Source organism: Ranitomeya variabilis, chromosome 6, assembly GCF_051348905.1.
Source record: "Ranitomeya variabilis isolate aRanVar5 chromosome 6, aRanVar5.hap1, whole genome shotgun sequence".
Lineage (NCBI taxonomy): Eukaryota > Metazoa > Chordata > Amphibia > Anura > Dendrobatidae > Ranitomeya > Ranitomeya variabilis.
In genome coordinates, this window is record NC_135237.1 from 327,362,653 (window position 1) to 327,375,631 (window position 12,979).

Sequence of the window (12,979 nt, forward strand, 5' to 3'; positions counted from 1 at the left end):
TGTAACAATTTTGTTGCCTAGGAATCTGATCACCGCTGCTAATTAGCTTGTAAGCACTGCCCTGAAAGCTGGTTGGCATTAGAAGATAACATTGAGCTCCAGCCAACTCCAGGTCAGTGCTTACAAGCTCAATAAAAAGATAACTGTGCATGTTCAGAAGAAGAAGGTATGATAACTAGTCCAAAAGAGGTCCTCACCAGATGCTCTCTGCCCGCTTAGCTAGGTCTCTCCTTGTGTGTCATTATGAGCAGTATTTTTGTTTCACTGCAAAGTCCATTAAGAGAATATGAACAGTTATAATAAATTTTTGGAGTGGAAATTGTTTTTGAAGAGCTCTGACTTTTTGAAGTTGATTTGCGCACATAGCCTAAGATGTAGAAGTCAATCAATATGAGAATACACACTTTATGCATACAGTTAGAATTCAGCACCATCCATAATTCAGGAACAAGCAGCGGAGTTGTTTTTAGGTTTTTATTTCTGTACACATACAGTACAAATAGTTTTTGCGCAGATACAACCAGGTGACATGCACACATTTAGTTTTTAAGACATGTTACAGTACTCAATTTTGAAAGCTTGTGCTATGGATGTGTACCACCAAACTACTCCTGAAGATGAAACGGAACAGGTATGTACTAAAACATGTATGTATTAAAAGTAATCCAAGACCAAAAATATCATAGTCCTTGTCTCGTACAGAAAACATAAAAAAAAGGACAAGTTTCACAAATGCCTGTGGCAGGAGAAATGCTGATGGTGTAGAAACAAATTTCATGTAACTTTACCCAAAATAGTTTTACGGCTAATTTCTATTTTATAGCTCATCGGGAACGCATGATCCATCAAAAGCAGTTTGCCTAATTTCAAACATTATTAATCAGTCAGCCATAGCTTCGTTCTAGAAGGATCTGTCAATTCTACCCATTTTCTCATGGATCACCTCATCATTATTAGTATTAATGGCCAGTTGTAACATTAATGATAAAAAGACAAATAAAACCTTTGCTTGGTATGAGTGACCTGTAAAACCTATTGCTTTCACTCCTAAAATAATGGTGATGACACCAGGATTCGCAGTAGTGGTTTGACAAGTCTACAGTAATGTCACCAATTCATGGATGATTGCTTCAAGATACTGTACAAAGAAGACACTAAAAGTTATTACTTTTATAAAGGAACAGAAATGTGAAGGATCGGTGTTAGACACCAGGAATAAAATAGGCTAAATTTCCTCCAAAACACTCACGTTACACTTCAGAACACATTACTTTTTTTTGTTTTACTATTATTTTTTTTTTAATTTTAAGGTGCATCATATCCCCGTCTGTTTTAGAGGGGATGCAGTGCGCTCTAAGTCATCCCGAGAGTAAAGTGATCAACACTCACAGTTCGTTTAATGGCACTTCTTCCAATTTGGTGACCCGTGATTTTGGCTTCACAACATTTAGCAACATTTATTAAAATACGAACATTGATTTTGCATCTGTACAAACCCCATCTTCCCTCCCTCAAGATCACAAAACTAAATCGGCCATCATTATTTTTTGTTTTCTTTCCTGATGATGCATCTAAAAATAAACCAACAGCTACAGCATAGTTCACATTATGATTAACAGTATTCAACTAGAAAGCACTAATGTAACAGTTACAATGAATACACCTTTGTCGGCAGGTCCTATAACGAGAGACCCTTGTGAAGGCCAATCCTTAAGCAAAGTGTTCGAAGAGCTAACATTTCCAGGCCTGGATCACCCATTACTAGAACTTACAGGGGCCGATTAGATCTTGACCTGTGTATAGAAGACCTGCACCGAGCTAGAGATTAGCTATGCCCTGCCTGTGTATTGTCCTGTATCTGCCCAGCCATAGAGTTGTCATGATTTCTACACATTCACACCCATTCTATATTAAAAAAATTCCTTTCTGAATGGTTTTAGAAAGTCTTACTAGTCAAGGAGACTTCTCAAGTTGGCCACTGAGTAAAAGCAGAGGATCAGAAAAGAATCAGGGGCCATTTATCCCAGATATAGACCTTAACCAACCATCATAAATTAGGGTTTCTTGCTCGGAACCAATGTAAGGTGTTACTTGCTTCTAGTGTAAGGTCTAATGATTTCTACAATGGTATTGCGAGGAATTAGCAATCTCCTACTGACCAGCACACGCGGTCTGACCGGTCATCAAAATTGCTATACATCACAAAGGCATTAACTCTCTCGATGGGGAAATAACTCTGCCCTTAGTAGCCAAGGTTCTGTTCATACAGGAGGGAAGAGTATTCGGCAGAATTTGGCACATATTTGACTTCACATCTTTAAAAGCCTTTTCCCAAATGTCTTCAATGCAAGACGTAAAACCTGAGGGGTAACCATAAGGTACGCTCAGTAGTAGCTGCAAATTATAATGAATGGCAGCTAACCAGTCTTTCAAGGTAGTGGTATTTCTCGATTTCCCAACTTTCCTGTATTGCTCAAGTATTCTAGCAAAAAAAAAAAAAAAATAGAAACGTATTAGAATGCGGAGTCCATTAGCTCAGTCATCCCTTTCATGGTCACTTAGGCATGTGTGGAGAAGTGTCCTACTGATGAGCAGAAGCCTCCCACTACTGTTGTGTTGCCAGGTTCCTCCTTTGCACCATCTCAGTTTCTCACCCAGGAACCAAAGTTTTGTTACTTGGGCAGTTGTAAATGTAAAGCAAGGATATGGAATAGAGAATGAGAATTACTATGTCAAATAAATAGAAATCAGTCATTCGTTTCACTTTTGTCTGTGAATGTAGGTCTTCCTACGAATGACCAACTGGAAATGAAGTATCAGATGTCGGAGGAAGCCAATTTTAGGATCAAATCACTGCTCAAGACCAAAAGCATTTCTTGATATCCTAGAGTGTTAGAGGCTGAATTTCCTTTTGATGTTTTCCCATATGGTTGAAGGGGTCTAAGCAGACTTAGCAGCTGTGTGGGAGGATGCCCCTATACCAGAAAATCCCAAGGTTGGTCTGTACGACCTGTGCAAAGGGGAAAAAATAAATACATGAGATGTTTCTTCGTGACAGTTATCCGGCTATGTTGATTTGATACCATTGACCGTGGTGTTTTCCGATACACCATCCCCCATGGCTACTGAATCATGAAGGCCAGAGTAATCCTTGAGTTCAGAGTTTGTTAACAAGAGTGGTTGCTCTCCTTTCTTGTGAGGTAGGAGAGGCTGGCGGGTATAATGCTCTCCGTGAGGGATGTTTTCCGGGAGGCTTTGGTTCTTACTTTCAGGCAGTAGAAGAATGCAAATTATGCAAATCAAAGTACAGCAGGCAAAGATGACATGGTGGAGGAAGTACCCCTTCTGATTGTGAAGCTCCATGATGGGGGCAGTTAGCATCCCAAAACCGGCACTAGCCAAGACCAAACCCAGGCCTCCACCCCTAAAAAAAACAAAACAAAATATAATTAGCTACCAATGTATAATAATCCATATGGGAACAACAAAACACACGGTAAAACAAATTATAGGTCGCGTTACATTGCCATGTTGTCAATAATTATTATGTGTGAATATATGTTCTAACGGTTAAATCTAACCAGTGTGCATTGTAGGATGTGCGTCTATTGTCAGACTCCCAGAAAATTTCAAAAAAACCCAATGGATATCATTATAAGTCAGTGGGGTGTGTCAGGCTCTGGTTTTAGCCATTCTGCAATGGGTCTGCTAGTGTGTTATCACTAGAAGAAGCTGCAAAAACCATCCAAGCCGGCTTCGGCTCAAAGTCTGGGTACAACTACAATAAAAGACAACTTTAAACATCTGAATTAGCATCAGTGAATGCCGTCACATATTATGGATGAGCATGGCTTAGTACCAGAAATAATCGTACAAATACAGGGTTAGGTAAGAAATAAGTTGTTTTTGTTGTTTCCTTGTGGCCACTAGAGGGCAGGCAATGACTGACAAAGACTTACTGGTTTCTTATGCGCCAGTCGAAATGACTCTAGCGGGTCCAGCCCTTGTACTGGTGAGAAGCGAGCTTAAGACTATGTGCTCACGATAATCTTTATTTTTATATAGCGCTAACATATTCCGCAGCGCTTTACAGGTCGCTGTCCCCGATGGGGCTCACAATCTAAATTCCCTATCAGTATGTCTTTGGAATGTGGGAGGAAACCGGAGTACCCGGAGGAAACCCACGCAAACACGGGGAAAACATACAAACTCCTGGCAGATGTTGTCCTTGGTGGGGTTTGAACCAAGGACTCCAGCGCTGCAGGGCTGCTGTGCTAACCACTGCGCCACCGTGCTGCCCCAATTTTCTGCTTCAATTCTGCATACCCTTGCAGGAAAAACGCTTGCGGATTTAGACGCGTTTTAACTTTCCATGCGTTTTTCAAGCGGATTTCTAATGCATGTCTATGGGTGCGGAATTACCGCGATTCCACAAAAATAATGAACATGCTGCATTTTTTTCCGCGATGCGTTTCCGTCACAGAAAAAAAATGCAGCATGCACACATCAATTGCGGAATGCATTAGAAATGAATGGGATGCGGTTTGTAAGCGTTTAAGCGTTTCCACCGTGGAAAATTGCAGCAAAAATGCTTAAACGCAACATGGGCACATAGCCTAATACTGCCCTTGTTTGATAAACCTGTAGTGGGGTCCTTGGTAAAGGAAAAACGGTGTGTTGACAGTATAAAGTGCCCACTAAAGTAAGAAGCTTAGACTACAGTCACAAATTGCATTTTTCAAAAGGCACTGCAAAATACATGTTTTTTGCCATGATATTCAACATGGTGATAAAAGTGCAGTTTATCATGCAAAAAAATATCCAGTGAACTGTGATGTGGTTTTATAACAATTTTGAATACTGTAGAAAAAGCAACGCATTTTTTTTAAATAACTTTCGTAAAGTGCGGTGGAAAAAATGCATCACATCCAAGTAATAAGAATAACCAACAACCACAAATAACTAGATCTTATAAATCACTCTATAGTACCAGCCACTTGATTACTCTCTTCTATGTAACTGCTTAAAGAAATGCATGTTGAGAAGTGAGGGAAATAAAAGTCCAGCGCCTATAGTGCTGTCAGAAGGCCAATAAAGAGGAGTCTCTCACTCAAGTGAACGGTATGCTGCAGTGCATGGGAAATGGAACAGTTACTGGACATATAATAGATGGGTATGCTGTAATTTATTTCTATAATATTTTTCTACATTATTTCTATAAAGAGGGGGTAGTAAAGAAGAAACAAGATTTCCTTATTCTTAAGTGCTGCAGCTAATTAACGTCAGGGACTAAGATACCCCCTCGGTGGGAATATTTACCAGACAAGAAGAATCATTCAGGGAGTTATCAGAACCAGACAGGATGGTAAAGTGATGCAACAATGGGCAGAATATGTGAAATTTATCATTAACCTCACAGCAATGCTATTCCAGTTATTACATCGGCCACAATCCATATGTTCAAAAAGTGTACGAAGATTAGAGCCCGAGAGCGCTGGGTTATAATGGCCAACAGCCAAGTGCGAGGAAAGCTTCAATAGTGGTAAATCCACGGGTTCATTCACTTATTGGTACAAGGCTTCTATTAGAGCGTAATTCTCATTAATGCTGTGCCAAGAAGAGCCCGACAGAGAACACATTTATCCACTTTGGCCCTGCACCCGGTGGACGTGGCAATGTCATCCGGCCCGCCAGCTACAGATGCACCCACATCCTGGGTACACAGCATTTTCTGGTTTGTCGAGTTGCACATAGCGCGCAGATAAATGGGCTTTATGTATGTGTATGAGGAAATAAAATGGCTTTTCCGGATAGCAGAGCAAGGTGCCATCTGATCACGTCCCAGCATAGGCATTGCGCCACTTACTTAAGGAGAGTTCTAAAATGACTGGCAATGAGCCATCAATCAAATTACATTCAGCTCCATGAGTTCAATGTAAAGGTATTGTCCCATTTCAGGAAGAAAAACCACAACAAATCACTCCCCCACCCAAAGCTGCTGAGCTCACCGATTGGCTGCCATGCTGTTGGCGCAAGAGCCCATGCCAGACACTGGGAGCAGCGGTGGACACTCCGTGCTGGACCCGAGGAAGGTGAGGACTAAAAAGGGGACATTCTCTTTTGGCGGAAAACAACCAATCAGCATGTTTTTAGAGTGTGGTAGGAAACCCACACAAACCATGAAAACATATAGACTTCAAACAGGACCCCAGCGTGGCACAACAACAGTGCTACCTCAATGTCAATCCCTAATGATCTGATAACGAGAACCTATCCTAAAGACTGGCCAACAACATGGCAGCCCTGGTCACCCTTTAAATGAGAAATTACCAGAGGAGAAAACATTAAAAAGTAAAAACAAATACAATTTCCCCTTACAAAATATCTTAATATGAGAATAAATAAAAGTAAATAAAACTATTAAAATTTAATACTGATAAATGATGGCCATTGTGTTTTCCGACTGGCCCGCCTATCAAGTGCCATACGTTATGACATTGTAGACAAAGCTCCATCTCTAATGGGCAGCCGATAACGTGTCAGGATATTCTTAAACTCAGTGACCAGAGGAAATCCATGCAAGATTTGGCACCATCTAAACTAGCGGCGCTAAGGCCAAATCAAGCACACGATGGCAGTCCTATAATGGAGACCACAGGTCCACCAACTAGGACTCATAGATATGTTTAAAAGGACAACTCTCAGTATAGAATATTATTCAACAGTTGAAGAAACCATTGATTTTTTTCTTATGAGAATGCAGGAAACAATATATGCTGGAAATTTTTAGTTCTGTTTTTTTTTTCCTTTTAAAATAGTTTGTGATCTACCCTAAAATCTAACCACTAACTCCCCTGTTAGAGGCCGCTCACCCAGCCAAACCAGTTTTCCTGTTTTGCGCTGATGAAGAGCAAAACACCCTAAAACATGTGTCTGCTTATTATCCTAAGCCCTGTTGCAATGTCCTTTAAAAGGGGTTGATATTCGCTTTTACGATCCAAGTATGTGGCACTAGAGTTCCTCTCCTTCTCTGAAGAGCCTATTGTATTACCGTTAGCCCATTGCGTGTACAACCTCACTCTCCATGCCCCCTGTGCTCTGTAGATCTCCAATGGGTAGACTACAGCTAGGCAACTCAAATAATTGGCTGTGACCAATGGGATCTATTATGTGCAGGAAATCAAGTTCTTGGTAGCATGTCGTGCCGGGCGACAACGGCTTCCCTTGCCTTGTTTTCCATGAACACCTACAGCAAATCAGTGCTAACGGGAAAAGCAGTAATCAGAAGCCTAGTAAACAAGGCTTGCTTCAATGATTTCCCTTGTTCGGCAGTGAATCTGTAGGTTGCATTCTCCGCATTCAGTCATCTCCTATGCCCAATAATACAGATCTGTCTCTGTAGCTCAGTTCAAGATGATCTGGTCAATTTAGTGGAAGTAGAATAGCAAAGTAAGCAGTGATCAGCCCTACATGCGGGTGTCGGTGGCTTCCTTTCTAATAAACCCTTACTAGGGTGCACATAAGAGCACAACCTTTCACACAGTTTTGCAATGTGGATTACATTAACCCTACTTATCCACGTTCTCCCACAATGACTGCAGAAAGACAGATAGCATTACTCACACAGCAGCTGTGAATGTGCGCAGCAGTTCAATCTCAAGAGTAAAATCAGGTCAATGAACTCCGGTGAGAGCAGACAGACGATGCCGTAGTAGAGATGGCTTTCTATAAGCTTTACCGTAATGTATATGTTCACACAGTGTGGATTCTGATCACAAACCCTCATCAAGAAAAGTGTCAAATACACTTAATTTTAATGGAAAACCAGCCTTATTGCACATGGAGCTGTTATTTCCCCTCAGATTTTTTTAGCATGGAAAAAAAGAGCCATATGTCAATTCTTGAGGAATTTTGGGTCAGAAAAAAAACTACACAATTGGCCTCAGAATGCTTAAAGGGAACCTGTCACCACGTTTTTGGAAGATGGGATAAAAATAGCGTTAAATAGGGGCAGAGGTGGGCGTTACATTAGTGTGTTTGTTATGCGTTTATTACCCACCTAAGTTGCCGAAATACCTTTGCAAAGTCTCCGTTTTCGCCTGTCAATCAGGCTGGTCTGGTCAAAAGGGCGTGTTGTCTTCCCCCAGATTTTGCGTAGTTTTCCGTTGGTGGCGTAGTGGTGTGCGCATGCCCAAGGTCCCGAATCCTCTGCCAGGGGATTTAAAAGAGCGCGCTGTTCGTTATTTCATTGGTGATCGGTGGGCGCGGCCATCTTCCTTTGGCCGCGCGTGCGCAGAAGCGGCGCTCTGCTGGCCGCGGCTTCAGGAAAATGGCCGCCGCGATATCCATCTGCGCACGCGCGGCATCCCGCGGCCATTTTCCTGAAGCCGCGGCCAGCAGAGCGCCGCTTCTGCGCACGCGCGGCCAAAGGAAGATGGCCGCGCCCACCGATCACCAATGAAATAACGAACAGCGCGCTCTTTTAAATCCCCTGGCAGAGGATTCGGGACCTTGGGCATGCGCACACCACTACGCCACCAACGGAAAACTACGCAAAATCTGGGGGAAGACAACACGCCCTTTTGACCAGACCAGCCTGATTGACAGGCGAAAACGGAGACTTTGCAAAGGTATTTCGGCAACTTAGGTGGGTAATAAACGCATAACAAACACACTAATGTAACGCCCACCTCTGCCCCTATTTAACGCTATTTTTATCCCATCTTCCAAAAACGTGGTGACAGGTTCCCTTTAAGGGTAAATTCACACGGTGTCTTTTCCAGGTGGTTTCCACCGTAAATCCCCTGAAGAAGTGCTAAAAAAATGCTAAAAAGAATTAACATATGCACTGCCATATCAAATGCTTATGTTAAGTCTTTTCAGCTTATTTTACCCACTCCGGGCTTTGAAAGCCATCAAGTATATAAAAGAAGTGACTAGTCCATTCTTTAGGGGTCTTCCATTTGGAAGTTGCTGAACTACTTTACATATACAGTTGAAAAAAAAAAAAAAAATGGTGAAAAAGTGCCCAAACAGACGCCAAAGACAACGCTTCCAGAAAAATGCCACAAGTGGTTTACTGAAGAGACTTAAACTCAACATATACGCTGTGTGCACATACTCTTGGGGTATGTGCACACAGTGTCACTTAGACGCTGGTGCGGCCGCTTCAGGAAAACGCTGGCAGCTTTGCCATCATCTCTTTCACCATATAGTGTTACATATGGAGGATCGGCAGTTTCAGAGCATGTCGCATGTTTTACCACTTCAGGGTTTCCAGAACATGCGCACAGCAATGTTGCTTTAACATTGCTGTGCATGCTGTTCACTTTATGGGGCGCTTCTCAGCAAAATCCACCTGAAAAAGACATGAGCACATAAACTTTTAGTTTATTGTTGTGGATTCTTGAGGGGATTCTGCACCAAAATTCACATTAAAACCTGCTTCAAATATCCTGAATAAGCCAATCATTGATTTTAATGGAAAAAACATTGCAGTATTTCCCACGTATGCTTGAAAAAAAAATGGCTCATGTCTGGCTGTTGCATAAAAACAGTAAAAACATCCCCCAAACTTTAATTTTTTTGTTACTTTGTTTACATGGATTATTTTTGTCAGATAGAAAAATCCACGTTCACAAACCTCATGAAAACATACCCTCCTAAGGACTTCATCCCCAAAAACTGAAGCAAACATCAGTCCGTGCTGTCAAGTTATTAAAAAAATCCAATATAGACATTGGGGTATGTTCACACTGAGTTTTGGGGTTTTTTTTAAATTTTTTTTTTAGGCGTTTTGGAGAGGAAACTCTTCAAAATCCCGCTTAAAAAAACTATTCTAATTCAGTTCTATGGCAAATACACTTTACTGTTCATACCAGGAGGGTTTTTTAAGCTTTTTTTGTTCCCTGAAAAGATTTAGAAAAATTCCTAGGGAAATTTTTTTGCTTAACTGTCCACAATTACAGTAATTTTGACCAGGGGTGCCCAAATGTTTACATGCTACTCTATGTAAGGCGCTGCGGAATATGATAGCGCTATATAAGTAACGCATAATAATAAGAGTGAGTCTTGCATCAGAGAAAGATGGGAGAATTCAGTAACCGGATGCCCAGAGATGAGTGAAGACTAACAGAAGCAGCAGTGACACGATCGCAACGTAGGTAGAAGTAATGTATGTACCTGATCACGGTGGGGGTGATTTCGGCGCAGAAAAACACACTTAAACTGCCAACTGCATGAGAGGAGAACATCCCGATAATGGAGAAGATGACTGAGAATTTATTCTTCACCGTTTCACTCATACCTTAAAATATATCAAACACAACATCATAATTAACATATTCAAGGCAATTTAAAGACAACTAGTACAAATCTTTCCAACATGTCTTCAACATAATATACTACAAAATAAAGACTAGTGAATGAGATCTTACCCATGTCAGGACGCTGCGCGTATTTTCCAATCACTATTCCCAAACGGCAGAGGAGGGAAAAGGAAATAGAGAGGAAAATGAACGTTATCTCATTTCCCCAGGTACATTGCACAATACAAAACAGAAAGGTAATTTGTTTCAGGGTAAACGCAGAAATATGAATGTGATGGACCCCAACATATCTATGTATAAGCTCGCTAATCTGTACGGTCTGTCCAATTTATCTAAATGGGGTTCACGGCAATCCAAGCTGATGCTGCAGATACACACACGTGTGATAGATTATACAGTCGTGGACATTTCTGCAACAAATCTACAGTCTCTGAATAAATTCCAAGGCACCGATTCATTAAGACTAATGCCAGTCTTAGGAGCGATGGAGTAAGGTGCACATAATGCAGAAATGTACGTCAGCCGGGGACTTGCGTACAATGCTTCGTAATTCGTTGTGTAAATTATTATAAATCTGTTGCGTGCATTTGACCATGCCTCTGAGTTTTGCCCACTTTTCAAAAAGATATCAGAGTTGGCCGGGACCAATGTAAAAACTCCAAAAGCAGTAACATGTTTGCGCAACTTTTTGTTGGTTAAAATTTAATGGCTGGATCCAGGTATTTTCAAAGTTCCAGCGCTATACTCATGCTGCACAGGCAACGTTAAAATAATAGTAAAAATGGACCATAAAAAAAAGGATGAAGATCTGATAAATACTTATCAAGATTAATATTAATTAACATTTTCTTAAAATCTAAAGAAACAAAAACCAGCTGATGTGTGAAGGAGGCATACAATTTTTGAATACTCCCAATTCAAGGCTAAGAAGCAATGAATACTACACATTAATGGTAAATCTAGACTATGTTGGGGGTGTAGCTTCAATCAGACATTTCTAGAAATAGGGCGAATGGCTCCTGGCACACGAGCTGATGTATCAGTCACAAATAAAGAGGTGACCATGTACGTGAATGGCTTTCTTCGTTAATTTCTATAGGCTTTATGTAAACAGCTGAGCAAGTGTGGAAATGTCATAAATGTTGATTATAGGAATAACTCATTAGGATTAGTAGTGCATAAATGAATATACTGACAACACAGCAGGGGCTCACAAAATGAGGCAGCTGCGAGCCCATGCTATGTGGTCAATAAATTCACTTAGGCTTCCTTCCCTGGCCAGGAGATGGGGTATGTAGCGACCATGTTGCTGCATGGTCAGAAATGGCAAATATGTCAGTACATAGATACATATTTATTATGTCTCAGAACAGGAACATTTTTTTTTAACCACATCCTATTGTGGAACTTATTATTCCAAGATTTATTGATTAAAAGTGTGGTTTGTTATTGAGAAATCCCTTTAAGGTTTCTTTTGTGTAGTGTGCAAATGCACAGAGGTACAATGATTTTTATCAGACAAAAATGCTACTATTAGCTGCTTGGCCCAATGCAAATTCTTTAAACTTGGCATATGAGGACACCTATCATGCTATATGAATCTTTCAATGCCACCTGTGGAATAAGACTTACCGTATATACTCGAGTATAAGCCGAGATTTTCAGCCCAAATTTTTGGGCTGAAAGTGCCCCCTCGGCTTATACTCGAGTCACGGTCGGCGGGTGAGGGGGAGAGGGCGCTGAGGCATACTTACCTACTTCCGGGGCTCCTGGCGCTCCCCCTGCCCGTCCCACGGTCTTCGGTGCCGCAGCTCTTCCCCTGTTCAGCGGTCACATGGGACCGCTCATTAGAGAAATGAATAGGCTGCTCCACCTCCCATAGGGGCGGAGCCGCATAATTCAATTCTCTAATCAGCGGTGCCGGTGACCGCTGAACAGGGGAAGAGCTGCGGCACCGAAGACCAGCTGTCCGGGGGAAGGAGCGGGACGCCGGTAGCAGGTAAGTATTACATATTTACCTTCCCTCGTTCCACCCACCGGGCGCCGCTCTGTCTTAGAGTCCTCTTGTTCTGACTGTTCAGGTCAGAGGGCGCGATGACGCATATAGTGTGCGCGTCGCCCTCTGCCTGATCAGTCAGTGCGGAGAGACGCCGGGACGGGACGCTGAGGAGCTGCAAGCAAGAGAGGTGAGTATGTGTTTTGTTTTTTTTATTGCAGCAGCAGCAGCAGCAATGGCACAGATTTATGTGGAGCATCTATAGGGCAACGGTGCAGAGCACTATATATAAGGCACAGCTTTATGTGGAGCATCTATGGGGCAACGGTGCAGAGCACTATATATAAGGCACAGCTTTATGTGGAGCATCTATGGGGCCATAATCAAAGGTCAAAGGTGCAGAGCATTATATATGGCACAGCTATCTATGGGGCCATAATCAAAGGTGCAGAGCATTGTATATGGCACAGCTATCTATGGGGCCATAATCAAAGATGCAGAGCATTGTATATGGCACAGCTATCTATGGGGCCATAATCAAAGGTGCAGAGCATTGTATATGGCACAGCTATCTATGGGGCCATAATCAAAGGTGCAGAGCATTGTATATGGCACAGCTTTCTATGGAGCATCTATGGGGCCATAATCAAAGGTG

General features: G+C 41.9%; 1 protein-coding gene across 1 annotated transcript in view; it reads right to left on the bottom strand.

The window, feature by feature from the left end:
• Positions 1–460: 460 nt before the first annotated feature.
• SLC22A23 (solute carrier family 22 member 23) overlaps positions 461–12,979 on the bottom strand; it is a 130,193-nt gene continuing 117,674 nt past the window's right edge. Inside the window, exons 8-10 of the mRNA XM_077269799.1 lie at positions 10,437–10,469; positions 10,183–10,306; positions 461–3,424 (exon numbers count right to left, since the gene is read on the bottom strand). Of these exons, the coding sequence (XP_077125914.1) occupies positions 3,067–3,424; positions 10,183–10,306; positions 10,437–10,469 (515 nt within the window). The 3' untranslated portion in view covers positions 461–3,066. The remainder of the gene's footprint in view (positions 3,425–10,182; positions 10,307–10,436; positions 10,470–12,979) is intronic.